Here is an 18,346-nt window from a genome sequence, read left to right as displayed (position 1 = left end):
GAGACTCCGAAACGGGAGTAAAGGGGCGGGAGACGCAAGTGTGTCTTGCAGAGCATTTCGGGAATTGTAGTTTGATTCGATCCTGCGGGCCACTGGGATTCACCGAAACGGTAAGAAAAAGATCGAAGCTGGAAATGGAAGAGAGAGCTAACAAGGGTGAGACCACGCTGGAGGCGGGTCCAGTCAACAGGAGAGTTTAGTGACGTCATCGGAGCGCGCCGGAAGCGCGGCTCACATGGGTTCTGCGCCCGGTGGCGAGGATGGCTGGGTTTGCGGAGCTTGGACTGTCTTCGTGGCTCGTGGAACAATGTCGGCAGCTAGGTTTGAAGCAGCCCACGCCCGTGCAACTCGGCTGCATCCCCGCCATCCTGGAAGGTGAGTGTGGCCCGGTCTCTTCCCCGGGAGGCGTGCCCGCGCCTGTCGCCTCCCTTCCCTTTAACCCACACTAGTCCTGCGAGGCGAGGGGCAGCCTCGGGAGTTTCGGGGAGCCTGGGTTGAGGCCCACTAGGCGGTTTTAGCGTTTAGGTTGCGCAACTGACTCGCTGTGTATCCCCGCCAAGTTATGTAGTCTCTGAACTCTCATAGTCTCAAGAGTTCGGGGCGGGGGGGGGGGGGGGGTTGGTGAATGACTAACCGATAATACTGGTAAAGTTGAGTAGTTTGTATTACTATCTTCATTTTACAAATGCAAAGTGAAGTTGTCAAGATTACTGGTAGATCCAGGACTCTGGTCCTGTGACTTCTGTTCTCACTCATCTGGCCCAGCCCAGTTTTGCTATTGCAGAGATGTTCTCATAAAGCCTAGGATGTGGCAAGTTGAGGGATTAAACAAAGGTGAAAGAGTCCACAGGGAGCATAAGATGCAGATTGGGGGAAGGCACTCCAGATTCCCCCAAGTTCATGCTGGGGGCAGGGGATGTCAAAATTAAGTGGTGGTTGGTAGCATCTTGGGTCAGATGGATGTGGGTTCTAGTGCAGCCTGCTACTCATCAGCTATGTTCCTGGGCAAATCTCTGAGTCTCAGTTTCACCTTCTGTTAAATGGAAATGATAATGGCTTCTTTCTCCTAGAATTTATCAGTTGCCCACAATGGGAAGTTGTTAGTATGCCCGGAATGGGAGTCCCCGGCACACACTTAACTGCTCATTAAATGTTAGCTGTTGTAAACTGTGCTGAATGGAATGTCTGTATACACCTAAACTGTGTTGATGTCGCTTGCCCTCTGCCCAGGTCGGGACTGCCTGGGTTGTGCCAAGACCGGCAGTGGCAAGACAGCAGCATTTGTGCTGCCCATCTTACAGAAGCTGTCTGAGGATCCCTATGGCATCTTCTGCCTCGTCCTGACACCCACCAGGTGAGCCCCCCCCCACAGGCCTCCTGGGTGAGTTAACCAGCTGTGTTATCTCGGGCAAGTGCCTTTACCTCTCTGAGCTGCACTTTCCTTGTGTGCAAAATGGGGACAGAAATCATGCCTCCTCTTAGGTGTGCTACAGAATTAAACAAGATAGCATGTGAAAAATGCTGAGCACAGGGCTTGACTCAGGGTAAGAGGCCATACAGGAGCTGTCAATAGTCTTGTAGCTCAAAAACTAGGCATATCTTCTGATCCTGGGCGGATAGACTCGGTGGTTGACGTAAGTCCTTTCTAATGGCATGCTATAAGGCTGGTCTGGGAACGGGTGTAGTCAAGGAACGCTTCAGTCATGGGTGCTTAAAGGATGAGAAGCGTCTCGCAAAGGGACAAGTTTGGGGAAAGGTAATCTAGGCAGAGGGCTGCTGGTGCATTCATGCAGTGGTGTGAGTGGCAGAGAACAGAAAGGGTACTGGGGCTGGGCATGTTAGAGCCAGCTTGAGAAGGGCCTTGAATGCCAGGTTAGAATTGATTCTGAGGGAGTGTGAGCAGGAGAGGGTAAGACGGGAGGCTGGGAAGTGGGGACATGGGGACATGGGCCAAGGAGGGGACTTGGACACTGACTGGCCCCAGGGAAGGGGGCACTAATGCTCAGGTTTCAGACTTTGGTAACTGGTATCAAGGCCATTGCTGAGGACATGGGAGGAGGAGAAGCCAGTTTGGGTGGGACTGGTGGGGGTGGGGCCATGGGCTGTTCTGGGACCCAGTCTGGCGAGGGAGCAGAGCCCACACAGCCCTCTAATGCTCAGTGTCAGAGCTTTTGTCTAAAGGGGACTGGGAGCTGTGGAGGGTGTGTGAACAGGAGCCAGCGAGTCAGGAGGCCGCGGGGGTGGAGGTGGAAATGTGAGGCAGACACAGAACCCGTCTGACCCAGCCTGGCTCCTTCATACCCCCAGGGAGCTGGCCTACCAGATCGCAGAGCAGTTCCGGGTGCTGGGGAAGCCGCTGGGCCTGAAGGACTGCATCATCGTTGGCGGCATGGGTACGCGGGCCCCTAGGAGGCTCTGAGTGTTGGGTCCCCGCAGCCTCGCACCACCCGTCCAGCCCACCTCTTGCCCTCTCCCTGCAGACATGGTGGCCCAGGCCCTGGAGCTCTCCCGGAAACCACACGTGGTCATCGCCACGCCGGGGCGCCTGGCTGACCACCTCCGCAGCTCTAACACCTTCAGTATCAAGAAGATCCGCTTCCTGGTAAATTGGCCTGGCCACTGATTCATCCATTTGGGGAATATATGTCCCACAGGCCATCTAGTAGCATGTTAGGAACATAACAGGGACAGGTCAGAGACCCATAAGAGGTGACCTGTAGTAGCGAGAGTGGTTGGGAGCAGGGTGTCTCTGAGGAGGTGGCATTGGAGCTGAGACAGGTGAGGGAGCAGGGCCTCCGAAACACTGAGGGAGAGTGCTCCTAGGACCACAGCCAAGGCTGGGAAGGAGGTCCACGGGGAAGCAGGCCAGCCTCGGACAGCGCCCTCCTCCGCATCCCTCTGCAGGTGATGGATGAGGCTGACCGCCTGTTAGAGCAGGGCTGCACCGACTTTACAGTGGACCTGGAGGCCATCCTGGCAGCCGTGCCTGCCCACAGGCAGACACTGCTCTTCAGCGCCACTCTTACCGACACGCTCAAGGAGCTGCAGGGCCTGGCCACCAACCAGCCCTTCTTCTGGGAGGCTCAGGCCCCGTGAGTCTACAGCCACCTTTGGGTGGGGGGAGGCAGGCAGCAGGTGCGGGGGGACGGGGGGGTCACACCCAGTGGAAGTTATTGCCCATGGGTGGGGCAGGGTATTAGCCAAATTCATCAGAAGGGGAAACAGGCCTGCCCGTCCCCAGAGTACGCACGGTAGAACAGCTGGACCAGCGCTACTTGCTGGTACCTGAGAAGGTCAAGGACGCCTACCTGGTCCACCTGATCCAGAACTTCCAAGATGAGCATGAGGACTGGTCCATCATCATCTTCACTAACACATGCAAGTGAGTGAGGGTGCGCCCCCCCCATTTGCCTCCCGAGCAAGGGTGGGCTCCCCCGTAAACCTTCACGGAAGCCTAAGATGTGGCCTGAGGTCACGGGTGGGAGGCATGCAGCACTCCAGGGCCTGTGCTCAGACCCCAGGATTTGGAGGATTCGCTCAGGAATGCTCAGAGAGGTCAAGCGGCTCACCAAGGTTACCCCTCCTAAAGGTGGCACCAGGATTTCGGGTTCCTCAGACCCGCCCTTAACACGAAGGGCCTGTGGCCTTGAGCTGTCACTACCCTTGGAACAGCCTATCCACTGTTGTCTAGGGTTGTCACAGTGGCACCCCCACCTGGGGTCGTCCTCCCCGTGGTCCTAGGTGACTTGAGAGTCCTCTGAAGCATAGAAGATTTCAAGAAGCTGTAGACTGTTCTAGCATGAACCAGTAGATAGGGACGCCACACCAAGAATGTAGATGGGCACTGCCCCCCAAGAATGTATTGGCTACCAATACGGATGGGCCCTGGATGTAGGGCTGACTCTTGTTTGCTTAGGCCAGGGGAGGAGTCAGAGAGAGGATGGCAGTGGACAGGACACCCTGCACCTCTGCTTGTTCTTTCCCAGCTGTGCAGGGCCACCTGCATGGGGTCCCGAGCAGGGCCGGGGGCAGGAATGCTTTTCCAGGAGCCTGGTGCTGGAGGGACTGACAGTGTGTCCTTCCTGCCAGGACCTGCCAGATCCTGTGCATGATGCTGCGGAAGTTCAACTTCCCCACGGTGGCTCTGCATTCCATGATGAAACAGGTGAGGAGACTTGCCTGCCAGAGGTGCCGAGGCTCCTCCCAGCCTCAGGGCGTTTGCCCAGGCTCCTCCCTCTCTGGAGCACTCTTCCTGCCGCCCCTCTCTGTCCTGGGCTGCCTTTCTCACTCCTCTCCCTTCCTGGACTGTGGGAGCCCTGTGAGGGCAGGACCATCCTGGCCTCCGCCTTGTGCCCAGGTCTCATACAGTAAGTGCTCAAAACATTTGCCAAGATGCTACCTGACCTTCAACCCCCCAATTCTCTCCCCAACTTGGCATAGAAAGAACGGTTTGCTGCCCTGGCCAAGTTCAAGTCTAGCATCTACCGGATCCTGATTGCAACAGATGTAGCTTCCAGGTGAGCAGCCCAGGGTGCTCCCTCCCATATGCTGGCTCAGTGACGCCCCACAGAGGGGCCAGAGGGGGAGGCTGGCCTTGGGCAAGCCCCAGCTTCACTGCTAAGTGACCTTGAATGAGTTTCAGCCTTGGTTTGCCCATGTGGACAGTGCTTCTGACCAGCCTCTGCCTCCAGGGGTCTGGACATTCCTTCTGTGCAGGTGGTCATCAACCATAACACCCCCGGGCTCCCAAAGATTTACATCCACCGAGTCGGCCGGACAGCCCGAGCAGGTGAGCAGACACGGCGGGGTGGCCTTTGGGGACCCATCCCTCCAGCCTATCCGTACTAGCAGGAGCGAAAGTCATGAGCTGGTAGGACGTGGGCGAGGGGCAGTACTGCACAGGTGAGAGGTGTTAGAGGCGGCGTTTGCAACTTGGGGAATTGTCCTTTCAAAAGCAAAGGTCGGAGTACTTTGGCTTCTCTGACTACATGCTGTCTCCTAGGGACACGGCACACACTGCCCCAGTCCCCACAACTCCCTGTTGCCTCACCCCAGTGCATGAGCCCTGGTGGATGTGATGTTGCCCTGGGGGTTTGGTGTCCAGGTTCAGCACCTCATTGGGACCCCAGCCAGGGGCCAAGGAGGCATCCATCTCTCTGCTCCCAAGCCCTCCCAGGGAGGGGCACAGCATTTGTGAGATTCTTCTCATGCCTAGAGTGGAGAGACGTGATTTCTGGCGCCTGGGGGCCTGGGCCTTCTCTCCTGTCCTGTGGCCTCAGGCAGGTCACACAAGCTCTCTGGGCCTCACTGCTTTGTCAAAGGATGGGTAATGAGAACGTGATGCCTGTGTGGGGCTGCTCTGAGCCTCACATGCCTCATCAGCTGTCTGTGCTGGTCCAGCACTAGTCACGGTCACAGAAATGGGGAACAGAGAAACTAGGATGCAGAGATTGGGGCTGAGGCCTGGCAGGGCTTATTGCTGACATATCTCAGCCTGGGCTCCTTGGCAGCCAGCCAAAAAGGGAAATTGACCAAGTTCCCTGGAGGGCCTCCTCTCCCTGGCGTCCTACAGCTCCCCTGAGACAGGCCCACCCATTATACCGCCCTGAGACCCTGGGCCTCCATTACCTGTGCCCACCTACCCACCAAGTTCTGCTCCCCTCAGTTGAGAGGAGCCCTGATCTGCCTGTGTTGATCCCCTATCCTGATCCCCGGCACTCAAGGTAACTGTGGTGCATCCTCACAGGGCGGCAGGGACAGGCCATCACCCTGGTGACACAGTATGACATCCACCTGGTACACGCCATTGAGGAGCAGATCAGTGAGTGAGGGGGTGGGGCAAGGGTGGGACACCGGCCCGCTTTCTCACGTGAGCAGACTTAAACTGCACCTTCCTTCTTATGCAACCTCCAAAGAAGTGATTAAACTTGAAGCTCCCCGGAATGGCCATCAGCAGCCAAAAGCCACAGCCGGTGGGCAGGGACTTTAGTTTCTGAGACCAAGCTGTGTGGATAGTCCCTGCGGATGGGTCAGAAGCCCCAAGTACAAGGCCTGGGCCTGTTTAAAACCCCCCTTAGGTGGTTTAATGTGTCGCCAAGACCAAGAACCACTGGGTATCTCCAGTCACCATACTGACTGTCCTGAAATTCAGAAACACCTTGACTTGAAAGGACACTGTATCCAAAAAAACCCCAAAAACTCCCAGTTCAACTCATACTGCCGGTAACCACAAAAAAAGAGCAGTCTCTACCTTCCTTAGGTCAGAAATCCCAGATCTTGGTGATGGAAGGAGAATTGACTCGGTGGTCAACACACAACGGGATTTATAGATGATGTAATACAGAATTGTACACCTGAAATCTATGTAATTTTACTAACAATTGTCACCCCAATAAATTAAAAAAAAAAGATCCCAGATCTTGCCCACCTGACCTTTATCTGATATGACCCACCGCATCGGAAACTCACTACGTAGCTGGAATTCCTTTCCCTATCGTGTCAGCCGTGCCCTGCCCCCATCCTGGGCCCCCACTGTTCCCACAGAGAAGAAGCTGGAGGAGTTCTCAGTGGAGGAGGCCCAGGTGCTGCAGATTCTCACACAGGTCAACATGGTGCGGAGGGAATGCGAGATTGTGAGTATCAGGGAGCAGGTCCTTGGGGCCCAGGGTGCTCCTTTCAAGATGGGAACCCCCATGATGGCCTCTCCCTCCTTCCCAACCCCAGAAACTGGAAGCAACCAACTTTGATGAAAAGAAGGAAATCAACAAGCGGAAGCAGCTGATCCTGGAGGGAAAGGTGAGGGCTAGGTTGACAGGTGGGTCAGGGGGCAAGGTTCCCAAGGGGTGGGGGATGACCAGCTCAGCCACCTGCCCTTCCTCCCCGAGCCAGGACCCTGACCTGGAGGCCAAGCGCAAGGCTGAGCTGGCCAGGATCAAGCAGAAGAACCGGCGCTTCAAGGAGCAGGTGGAACACACGCTGCAGCAGCAGGCGAGCAGAGCTGGCCGGAGGAGGCATCCAGCCAGGGCCCGGCCTGAGGCCCGTTCAGCCTCAGTGCCCACCCAGGGCCCGGCCTGAGTCCCACACAGCCCCCACCTGCCCAGCCTGGGACTCCTTCATCGAGCCGAGGGTTGGAAGGTACTCCCCTGGGGATAGTCTCCCCTTCTAACCTGCCCAGCCCCCCTCAACGGAGCCCATGGACACCCACAGTACATGGATTGTCCATCCTGTGGCCCCTTCTCAGCACCTTGGCCAAGAGTCAGACTACAGAGGAGGAAAGAATACTGGCCATGTGGTTGGGCCCAGCTCCACACAGTGACACACTCCCCGCTGTTCCAGGGTCACTGCAGCGGGTACTGTGGGGCCCCAGAGTGAAGATGTGTCACTTGAAGGAGGCATTCAATAAATAGGTCTTTTGACTTCCAGTCTGACTCTTGGGGAGCAGGGGCAGCAGGGGAGGAAAGTATGGCCACCTGTGCCTCTCAAGTCCCCCAGAAGTTCATGTCACTCCACTCCACCCCCATTCTCCATTCCCTTTGGGCAAGGCCCAAAGCTTTGAACTGCAATGCTGGTTGTTCCTACTGGGTGACCTTGGTGAAGCCCCTTGACCTCGGTTTCCTCATCTAGAAAATGGGCATAGCAACTACACCTGTCCAAATGTGGCCCTGAGATTGGTGAGATCATTCCCTTGCCTGGTGAACAGGGCTGTGGTCTAGGAGCTTCCCTGCCTGTCCACCTTGTCAAGTTTGGCGTTTGTAGCGAGAAGGTAAGGGGGCTTAACCAGGGGCCACCTAAGTCCAAACTGGTCCAGACAATAGGCTGAGCCCCAGGGGATGGGGGCAGCAGGACCAAGCAGAGCTGTGTGGCCTGGGCATGCCTCTCAGGCTCTTGAGCCTTACCCTGCTCACCTGCAGGTGGCTTCCCAGACCTACATGGATGGAGGGCAACTATGGTGCACCTGAGAAGGCAGGAAAAGGTCCAGTGACGGCAGTGAGGTGCCCGGGTGCCCACATACCACACACACACAGCCACGCTTAGAAATGTAATCTGGGCATCAGCACGCGCCCCGGGAAGTCTAGAAATCCTACACAACGAAAAGCCCCAAACAGCCCCTGAGCTGTGAGTGGACAGGCCCTACCTGGGCTGAGTTGGCCCCGTCCCTGCCAGGGCGAAGGGCCTGCTGTGCCGCCTGCGGCCGGCCCATGCTCCAGGCGGAAAGCATTCATGTAAAACCCCCTCCCATAGGCCCCAGCTCCCATGTGGACCAGTGGCAGGGCTCAAGGCTCAGGGGGTTCCCTCAGCCAGGCGGGCCAGGCCCTCGCGAAGCTCGCTCAGCTCAAACAGCCTGACGTCCAACAGCTGTGCAGCCCGGCCCACCTCGGCCCGTGCCCGTTCCCGCTCAGCCCGTGCCTCCTCCAGGCTGCGCTCCGTTGCCCGCAGCTGGTGCTCCAGCTCCGTGTTGCGGGTCTCCAGGTCCTGCAGAAAGACAGCAGACAGGTTTGGTGGCCCCCACAAATGTCCAGGGTCATCAGCCCTGCCTGGGGCATCCAGTACCTGAGTGCCATACCCCCAGACCCCACTCTGGGCCAAACCCCCTCTGTCTCGGTGGCCTCCTCCCTGCCACCTCTGCCCAGGTCTCCGTGGTCCCCCATCAATTTGGAAACCACAGAACTGATCACGTCCCTCTTCTGAAAACCCTCCTGTGGCCCATCAGGCTGGGGACTAAATCCATACCCCTCCCACTTCTTGCTCACTCCAACTCAGCTTTGCTGGCCTCCTTGTGCGTCCTTGAACATGATGATTTCCTCCCCACCTTGGCTTTTGCACATGCTGTGCACTTTGCCCAGGAGACAATTAGGGAGCATGTCCCCAGCCTCCCTCTCCCTGGGACACTTTTGGAGGCACCAGATACTTTAACATCTCCACCTGCAGACTCACAGGATGTGCCCATGAACATTTCTTGGATGAAGTCTTTAGCGAAGCCAAGCCAGCCAGACCTAGGTTCAAATGCAGGCTTCTGACCTTAGGCCGGGGATGTGTGAGGGCTCCATGGTGTCAAACACGGGAACTCAGCAGGGACTCAAGAATTGAGTGAATGGATGAACATAAAACATCGTACCCATAACAACCACTTACAAACCACTTCGGACTTTCCATGCATCTGGTTTTCCTCATCCTACTTATAACCTTAGGTGGATGTCTTCCTGACCTCATTTACAGGTGGAGAAACAGGCTCAGGGGGACCCACCAGGAAGGGAAGATCACAGGCGTGCCCCACACCAGAGGGTGGCTGCCCGTAAATATGGATACCCCACACACACCCTGGCAACCACACACACCTGCACCTTCTGCTGCGTCTCCTCGCGCTCCACTGCGTCAGGGGCCTCGCGGGGCCCACCAGCCTGGCTCTTCAGCGTCTGGATCTCCTAGTGGAGAAGAGTTTCTAGGGCCTGTGCTGGGTGGGGGTCCTGCTCCCTCATGGGAGGTCAGGGAAGGTGAGGCCTGGGGATGCACACACACAGACACACGCTCGGTACTCACCTGGTCCTTGGTTTGCACTAGGGCCTCCAGCTGCTCCAATGTCTGGCCAGGCCCCTCCTTCTCGCTGACTGGGGGGGGCTCCAAGACTGCCTGGGCCTCCAGCTCAGCCACCTGCATGGACAGGAAGGTCAGCCACTACCTGGGGAATCTGCCTCCTGCTCAGTCCAGCTCATGACTAGGCATTCACCCTCTCTGATTGGAGCTACCACCCACCCTTGGCAGGGAGGACTTTGAGTTCTGACACCCCTCTGTGGGGGGCTCTATTTCAGACCCATTTTATAGAGCACAAAAATGAGGCTCAGGAAAGCGACCTGCAGAGATCACACAGCCAGTGCGTGAACCCAGGACAGACGTGACGTGTGGAGGAACAGGCTCCACAGCTGCCAGGCCACTTGGGGTCTCTGGGAGGGAGAGGTCCCCGTACCCGCTGCCTCAGCCGCTCAGCCTCTGCGCGCTGGCCCTCCAGCTGCTGCCTCCATTGGGCGGCGGCGGCGTTGGCCTCTCGTAAGGCGTTCGCCAACTTGTTGTTGCTGTCCTGCAGCGCAAAGAATTCGGCCTCCCACTGCACCTCACCCACGGAGCTGCGGGAACAAGGCAGGGTCAGGGCAGGCGCTGGTCTAGGGGTCGCAGTTGGCCGGGGGCGGGGCAGTTTTAGGGAGGCGGGTCTCGCCGTGGGTGGGGTCTTGGCTGGGCGGTGCTAGGGGCGGGGCCAGTGTGGGGACGTCGGGGGAGGTGGATCCTTGTCCGGGGCGGGGTCAGAGCAGGCGTGTGGTGTCAGCTAAGTGAGACAGTGGGAATACCGCAAGGGGTCAGCCTATGGGGACGTGGCCAGACAGAGTGGGACTGGGAGGTTCCGGTAGGTTTAGAACTATCCAGAGGAGGTGGAGGGGGCGGGGACTGGGCCAGCCCCGGGAAGGCGAGGTCAAAGCAGGAGCGCATTCGAGGAGCACGGTAGGCTCCGGAAGAGGCAAGATTGGGGTTCAGCCTCCTCGTTCCCAGGCTTTGGGAACACAGTCAGATCCGCCGCCGGTCGCGCCCCAGCAGCTTCTAAGAAGCTCCTCTCCCCTCCCTTCGTCCTGCTCCGCTCCTGTGCCCCGCCCTACCCCCCTCACCCCTCTGACAGCATCTTCTTGAGCCGCTCGCGTTCTGTGGGACCAGGGGCGTCAGCGCTCTGACTGCGGAACAGTTTCTCGTCGCCGGGGCCGTTGGTGCTGACGAGGGGGCTCGGGGGCACCTAAGGGCGTGGGCAGAAGCGGGGTCACATGAGGGGATGGCTTCAGTCAAGGACCGGTTACAATGTCATGGTTGGGGTCAGGGCTCATGTTACGACTGGCGTTGTGACAGGAAAAGCGTCCTCCCAGCACCGGGATGCGAGTGTGCCCCTTTCCTCCTCAGCCAAACTCCATGGCTCCCCATGGCCCCTTTGAGGTAATTCCAGGCCCTGGCCCCACACCTTGCTTGCCTGAGCTCTCACCAACCCCCCAGGAGCAAACCTGATGCAGGCCCGTCTAAACCCACTGAAATACTTGAAATCTGCCCAGGGGGAAGCAGTCTGAAACCTCTGTGCTATTCCCTAGGAATAAAGCCCCTCCCTGGAGCCTAATTTCAACATCCATTTCAGATTCTGACCGGAAGTCCGCCGCACCAGGCTGAATTCCTTATGAATCCACCTTGCTGCCTGGACCACGGGGGGGCCAGCCTGCTTTTTCATCTCTGTAACCTTGGTCCAGCCTTGGGCCTGGCACACAGCGGGTGGTCAACAAATTATGCTGAATAAATTAATGGGGGAATGACCCAGGAACAGTTCTTTACTGCTCCTGTACTTAGCCATCCCAACTTCAGGTTTTGACTCTGCCATCTGACCTGGCTTTCTGGCTTTCCCTGACCCAAAACTAAGCCAGACTCACACACACACACACACACACACATGCACGCACGCACACACACACACACACACAGGCGCGCGCGCTTGCCATGGCACCTACACCCCTCCTCCATGGTCCTGGCCATGGATCTGTGAGCATTTGGTCTTGAGCACCAGCACAGCACATGGACCCCCCAATATCGGTTGAGTGCCGGACAGGCATGGGACAGGGAGGGCTGACCTGGTGGGCAGTGAGCCCCAGGGCTGGACTGGTGAGCTCCCCTCCATCCTGAGATTTCTCCCTTGCCAGTCTTGCTGCTTCCTTCACTTCCTGGAACTTCTCAGCAAACTAGGGTGAGGGGGCAGGAACAGATAGTCAACAAACCCCTGGCCCCTCCCCCAAGGCCCCACCTTGTCACCCCCACCCAGTGCCAGCCCTGTCACTTAGGAAGGGACTTTAGGAACTGTGTGCATCCCCTCGTCTCAGGAACTGCAAGTGGGAAGAAGGCCTGGAAAATGATGCCCCAATGAGCAGAGTCAGTTTGAGGGTAAAAATGGGATGTTCATGGAGGAGGGAGCCCTCTCAAAAAGGGATCCCCATTTTCCTCTCACTGAGGCTTATTTCAGCAAGCTGAGCCTCAGATGGGTGCTAGTCTGTCTTTAATGCCTGGGACACGTGGAAATATCTTTGTATGACAAACAGAAAACAGGTTTTGTGCTCAGAGCTCTAGCCAGTGAGAAAGTGATTGCCCTGTTCTCATTTTTGTTGTATTAATGTTTACATTTGCTGCCCATACCAGCTTTCCAGTTAGGGTAGGATACGTTTTTTTGTTTTGTTTTTTCATTTTAAAATAAATTTCCTTAGTTTGAAAATAATGTTTTAAAGAAAACATTTACAGACATACAGCCACTTGATTTGTGCAAAGGGGCAGTGCAATTCACTGGGCAAATGGTCTTTTCAAAAATGGCCCAAGAGCAACGCATATTCATGTGGGAAAAAATACTCCTACCTTACACCACCCACAGAAATAAATTCACAACCTAAATGTGAAAGGAAAACAAAAGCTTCTAGAAGAAAAGAAAATTGTCATGCCTTCGGCAGGACTCAAGGGCACTAACTATCCAGAAAAACAATGGATAAAACAATACTGAAGTTTAGAGACAGCAGAGTGGAAGGAAATGATAATGTACTGCCAGGGTGTGTGGGGAAGTACCCAGCCCAGGGACCCAGAGAGGGGCAGGGTGTGCCTGAAATTGGTTGCAGGTGGCCTGCAGAGCTGGGATGTAAACCAGGGAACCAGGACGGGGCTTCTGGCTTATCTAATTCTGCAGCTGGGAAGGTGGAATGCCAGCACCTGCCCAGGGGCCCCAGTGCATCCAGAAGACCCACACCCAGCCCTGTCCCTCCTACCCCATACCCCCGAGACCCACCTGGGTCAGATGCTGCTCAGAAGCAAAGCCAAGGCCATAGACAGTGTTGGCGCGACTGTCTGCCCACTGCCCGAACTTCTGGGAGGTTTTGGTAAAGGTCATGTTGGGAGTGACAGTGCTGTTGATAATGGCCTGGGGAGAGGGGAGCAAAGTTCAAGGTTAATGGAACTGCAAATAATGAACGTGAGACCTTGGAATACCACTTTGTATTAGTGCCTCGGAGGTTCTGGTCTGAGCCGTTTCAGGAGGGAGACTGAGGCTCAGAAAGGGTCAGGGCTCCCTACTCCCTCTGCCCGTAGGCACACAGCAACAAGCAGACCCAGGCCTATTGCTGGGACCCCTGTCACCTGCTGCCCCACCCAGGCCCCGCCAGGACCTTGGCACCCCCGATGCTGATGATTCGGTAGACATTGCGGGTGGCATCGTAGAAGTAGGAGACAGTGAGCGCGTGCTTGCCAGCGGGGATCCAGTTCCGCTTGGTGGCTGGGTCAATCTGGAACACATGTGCCCGTGTGCTGAAGATGGGCTGCTCCCTGCGTGGGGAGAGGGCTCTCAGTGAGGGCTGGGCACCACCAGGAGCTCAGGGCCAAGCTGGTAGAGACAGGGGCTCACCTGGCTGTGGACATTGGTCAAGCTGGGCTGGGTGAGCTCCAAGGGGCAGCCAGAGGGGTGGCAGGAGCTGCTGGTTCGGTCTCTGGGAGGAGAAGGGGTTTGTCAGTGTCCCCCCAAGTCAGGCTGAGTGAGGCCAAGCAGGTCCAACCTCAGGACCCAACACGGGGTGCACCGTTCCCAGAACTTCAATCAAAAAGGTGAGGGAATCAGTAGGTCACTCAGAGCAAGAAGACCTTGACTTTCTCCACCCAGAGAAGCCCGCACCACACTCTGGGCAGGAGATGGGTCTCTGAGAGGAGCCAGGTGGCCCCTGACATCTCAGCATCCATCTCTCATTGTCCTGAAGGCCAAGGCCAGCACCCGCTCAGTACTTCCCCACACATTCACCCATCACTTCCCAAACCAGGGCCTCCAGCAAAAAGTGAGGCATCACCAAGTGCCTACTGGGAAACCAGTTCCCACAAGCCCCACAGAGGGACCCCTCCATTTCCACTCTAGGCCCCAGGCACAGACTTAGAGTCGAAGTCCAAATCTTCAGGGAACCCCATCCTAGTTAAAAAGACAAGATGTAGCCAAACAGGACCACCCAGGTGCCCACTGCCAGATCACCCATCAGCACTCACTCCCAATACCATGGGGGTTGGGCAGGACCCAGGATTGGGAGATGGTCTACCTAGTCTCTGCTGGTTCCTCTAGCCACCCCACCCCCACCAAAACCGGGAACAGCTGCCCAGGGTGACTTCCTGACCCTCCGGCTGCGCCCACAAACTTGCATCCAGGGTATCTGCAGGGGATCCAGGAGGGACCTAGGAGAAGGGGAGACAAATTGGAGGAAGGGATGCACGGCCAAGTGGCCTCCGTGGTCAGAGGGGGACGTCCCCCCCCTTCCTGGGCAGCTGCTGTCCTGGTCACAGGGTCTGAAACCGGAGCCCCTGGTGGGGGAGGGGCGGCAACTCTGGCCGGGTTGGGGGCGGGTCCTGGGTCTGGCAGGGGCTCCGCGGCGTAGGGGTCCCAGAACTCACGCCCTTATGGCCAGGACTCTCCTGCAGAGACTTGCGCATTTGGGGAAAGTTACTCACCAACTAGTCATGCGCCTCGGACGCCGCCGGCGGTGGGGCTCCCGGAGGGGGCCCAACCCCGCCGGGTGCCCGGAATCCCCAATTGCCGGTGGGAGCGAAGCCCCACCCCACGCGTCCCAGTCGGGGGCCTGATACTCAGTAAGGATTGAATCCCCACCCGCGTCAGGAGCAGGGCGCCCGTACTTCGGTTAGTGAGGCCTCCGACCCTGGAACTTCCGAGATCCCTGCGACGCCCCCGACTCCAGGTCCAGAACTTCGGGGACTCATTATCTGCCTCCTCCACCCCAAGGTCCAGAACTTCGGGGATCGTCCGCGCCGCCCCCAATTCCTGAACTTTGGGGACCCCCTGCCACACTTCTATCTCCAGGTCTAGAATTCAGGGTACCCTCGCGCCGACCCCTGCCCCAGGTCTGGAACTTCGGAGACACATTCCTGAGACGCCGAGCGCGGAACTTTGGGAATCCTTCGCACTGTCCCCTCCCCGACCCGAGCTCCGGAACTTAGGGGCCCCTGAGCCCCCGCAAGACCTGGAACTTCGGGGCTCCTCCGGCCGCCCCCATCCTCGTGTCTGGGACTTCGGAGACACTGGCGCCCTTCCCCGGCCCTGGAATTTCGGGGCCCGCGCGCCCCGACGCAAGCTCGGCCGGCCGGGCTCACCCTGCCTGCTGGGCGCCCCGTGAGCGTCCGGGCGGAGTCGGGTGCGGCCAGCGGTGCTAACTCCCCGCACCGGGCGCCCGGCTCTCTCGATGGCTCCGGGGCTCGCGCCCTCCGCGCCGCCCTCCGTGCCGCCCGCGCCTTTGTCTGCGCCGCCGCCGCCGCCCGCGCCGCCTCCGGTCCCATCGCGGTCGGTCCCGACGCGGCCGCCGCCCGCCCCGCCTCCCCGGGCCCCGAGGCCTCCCGCAGCGCCCTCTACCGGCCCTCCACGGTGATGGGGGTGGGGGAGCCCATAGGAATGGGGAGAGGGGTGGGACTGGGGGTAAGGGCGGGGAAGGGGACTGGTGTGGGGGACCCAGAAACCGAGACGGAGGATGGGGGGGGGGAGGCAGAGACACAGGAGACAGACGGAGAACTACAACAGTGTAACAAGACAACTGTGGCATTGCCAACAACCGTAGGGGATGGTGATCATTGGTATGTTATAGAATCCCTGAATCTAGGGCTTAGGGATTGTCGGTGTCCAGTTCCCACCGAATGGTGAGTCTGGTGGAGGTCCGCAGGCCTGGATTGCCACTTCTGGTCAGAGGGAGCCCGCCCTTCATACACTTGCCAGAAGCAGGTCCTCATGGGGCTGAGCTGCGATCACCTCCCCAGGCCTGAGCTTACCTCCAAGCTACACAGTGCTGTTGGCGGTGGGCAGAGGCAAGGAGGCCTTGCCCGACCGAGGCTCACAGTTTCCTGAAGCTCTGAGCTCTCTGACAACCTGAGAAGTTTTGCTTTTGGTCTCCTCTGTCACATCTCCTTTCCCTCTTCTTTTATTTCTGTTTGCCTGACAAGAATCACGCATCTAAATGCGTAGCTACTTTCAAATTACGTTTAGATGAATTCTAGAGACTTATTCCCAGGCCAAAATCTGAGTTTCCTCCCTCCAGGCCTTTGCCCAAGCTGTTTCCTCTACCTGGAGTGCCCTCTGGCAGGCATATATTCTGCCTGGTCCTTCAAGGCTCAGCTCCCCGCCCCTCTCCTCCTGGAAGCTTCTCTGACCATCCTGGGCTTGGAAGCGATCTCGCCCTGCCCTGCCCCCTCTCCTTTCCCTTTCTGTCGAATAAGTGATGTGTGTTACCTGTGTGTTAGTTCAGTGCGGCCAGGTCTGGGAGCTCCTGGAAGGCCAGCCCATCCTGGACCCCCAGCCTTACTGGGGAAAGAGGCACAGACTCAGTTTCCCAGGCTGCTTCTAACTTCACAAGGCATCTGTACGAGCAAAAGATTTGGCTTCGCTCTCAGGCCTGAAGCCACAACATGCTTGAACACTGTGAGGAACAAAGAGAATACCGTCTGTTCTGTGCAAAAGTGACTTTTCCTTATTACCAAAGAAATAATAATAAAGTAACTGGAAAGGTGCCTGCAGGGCCGAGGCTTCTGGAAGCTGCTTAGGGTGTGCTGAGTGCCAGCCGGCTACAGAACCGGGGCCACGTGGCCATTCAAGGGGGAGGCAGGCGAGGGGCCCAGGCCAGCTTTCCTCCTTGTGTGGGCAGAAGGCAACAGCATGAGAGAGAGTGGGGAGTTGAATCCTTTCCTGGACACCCCTCTCAGGCTCCAGGAGTGGCTGGGATGCTGCTGGCCTTGAGCAACCCTGACCTGAAGTTGTCAGTCAAGTCCAAACTGAGTGAATGGCTTTGTCAGTGCAGACCTGTTTTCTCACCTGGAGAATGGGCTGATGGGCTCTGGGCTGGGGTTGGGGAGGAGGCAGTGAGGATCCAGGTGACACAAGCAGCTCCTCACTCTCTCTTGGGTATAGATGGGTAGGGGGCTTCCCTGAGCTGCCACCCCTACCCCAGCCTGAGCCCACTTCTCCTTGGGCCTATCCTTGCAGGGTAGGCAGAAGCACCACCCCAGGGTGGCTGACTAGAAGTAACAGCTTTCCCTTGGGGCTGAGGAAGGACATGAGAGAATGAACAACCTGTCATAGGAGGCACCAAGCAAGGACAAGAATGGCTTGTTGGGCTCTAGGGAAGCAGTTTGCAGGGTGGCGCTTATGGCCTCTATTTATTGTGACCCAACCTTTGTACTAAAGCTAAATCTTCTCTCCTCCCTGGAGGGTTCCTGTCCCACCAGAAGAGGGGAAGTCTGTCACTCTTCTCCAAAGGGACATGCCCAACTACATGACATGAGTCACAGTGGCCACCTATATCTGTTGTGGCATGATTTGGTTACCATCCACCTCTTTCACAGCTCTGCCCAGCACCTGGAGCAAGCCTGACATACAGCAGATGCTCTGTAAATGCTTCCAGAAGGAAGGGATCGCTAGATCCCAGCATTGGTCTTTGGTGGCCTCCAGAGTCATATGAGCCAGAAAGTGACTCCCAGCCCTGCCTCTTACCAGCAGTGTGACTTTAAAGAAGCCAGTTTCCCTGTCTGTGTCCTAGTTTCCCCATCTATAAATGTGCATAAGAATGGTACCCACTTCTGAGGTTTCCTGTAAGGACCCAACAAGTCCTTGTATGAAGAGGGTGTGATCCTAGGAGCTTAATTAATGCTCACTGTTATAAACATTATATTTATTCTTGGCTGTCTGGGCATGTGGTTTTGATCCTGAGCAAAGTTCTTAAGATTTTCTCTGTTAGAGGTTGAAGGATTCCAACCAGGTGTAAATTCTTGGGGACAAAATTGGTCCAACCTGGTGTGATATCCTCTAAATATTTAGCTTTGGGTCCCTTATGTGCCCCTCCAGCCATCCTCCTCTTCCTTCTCCCCATTCCCCCAGCCATGTCCAGTTGGGCCAGCTACCAGAACTTATCCTCTAGGAAAACTCCTAATCGTCCCTCAACGCCCCACCTCCAATGTTCTTTTCTGTGAGAAGCCCTCCCTCCTCTTCCCCTAGATCTTCCCCAACACTTTCCCTCCTGGCCCAACTGTGACTCCAGGGGGCTGCCAGTGTCCGTGTCTAACTCCGACTCTGCTACGCTGAGGCACCTCAAGAGCTGGGCTGAGGCTTCCCTTTGGCTTGGCATCTCCTGGCATTGGGTGGATGCATGGGGGTTATGGCAGAGGAGAGTTTGATGACTCGATATTGGTGATAGTAACTCTGCCTTAAATTTATATCCAACTCAACTTCTGCCCAAAGCTAAGGTTAATTCATTAAACAAACAGCCCCCAGGAAATAATG

General features: G+C 57.1%; 2 protein-coding genes across 5 annotated transcripts; one reads left to right on the top strand and one right to left on the bottom strand.

The window, feature by feature from the left end:
• Positions 1–213: 213 nt before the first annotated feature.
• DDX49 (DEAD-box helicase 49) lies at positions 214–7,421 on the top strand. Of its 2 annotated transcripts, XM_019736869.3 has the most exons (13): positions 219–375; positions 1,231–1,354; positions 2,308–2,393; positions 2,481–2,602; positions 2,905–3,092; positions 3,242–3,382; positions 4,090–4,165; positions 4,441–4,517; positions 4,692–4,789; positions 5,747–5,821; positions 6,544–6,632; positions 6,724–6,795; positions 6,889–7,421. In XM_019736869.3, the coding sequence occupies exons 1-13, from the start codon at positions 261–263 to the stop codon at positions 7,072–7,074; spliced, it is 1,449 nt and encodes a 482-aa protein (XP_019592428.2). In that variant the 5' UTR covers positions 219–260; the 3' UTR covers positions 7,075–7,421. The 2 variants fall into 2 exon arrangements, with proteins under 2 accessions (XP_088648504.1, XP_019592428.2); XM_088792378.1 differs by having other exon boundaries at positions 214–375; positions 6,724–7,210.
• Positions 7,422–8,025: 604 nt separating this feature from the next.
• HOMER3 (homer scaffold protein 3) lies at positions 8,026–15,966 on the bottom strand. 3 transcript variants are annotated; one of them, XM_019736870.3, is made up of 10 exons: positions 15,181–15,388; positions 13,445–13,526; positions 13,209–13,365; positions 12,833–12,964; positions 11,643–11,750; positions 10,650–10,771; positions 9,962–10,118; positions 9,538–9,648; positions 9,336–9,422; positions 8,026–8,472 (listed from the first exon to the last, which is right to left on the bottom strand). In XM_019736870.3, the coding sequence occupies exons 2-10, from the start codon at positions 13,456–13,458 to the stop codon at positions 8,281–8,283; spliced, it is 1,080 nt and encodes a 359-aa protein (XP_019592429.1). In that variant the 5' UTR covers positions 13,459–13,526; positions 15,181–15,388; the 3' UTR covers positions 8,026–8,280. The 3 variants fall into 3 exon arrangements, with proteins under 3 accessions (XP_019592429.1, XP_019592430.1, XP_019592431.1); XM_019736871.3 differs by lacking the exon at positions 15,181–15,388 and adding an exon at positions 15,847–15,966 and having other exon boundaries at positions 8,139–8,472; XM_019736872.3 differs by lacking the exon at positions 15,181–15,388 and adding an exon at positions 14,524–14,593 and having other exon boundaries at positions 8,139–8,472.
• Positions 15,967–18,346: the final 2,380 nt, after the last annotated feature.

This window comes from Rhinolophus sinicus, chromosome 15 (assembly GCF_057876585.1).
Source record: "Rhinolophus sinicus isolate RSI-liver-muscle chromosome 15, RSI-T2T, whole genome shotgun sequence".
NCBI lineage: Eukaryota > Metazoa > Chordata > Mammalia > Chiroptera > Rhinolophidae > Rhinolophus > Rhinolophus sinicus.
Note: the sequence above shows the minus strand (reverse complement) of the source record. Positions and strands in the feature narration are given on the sequence as shown.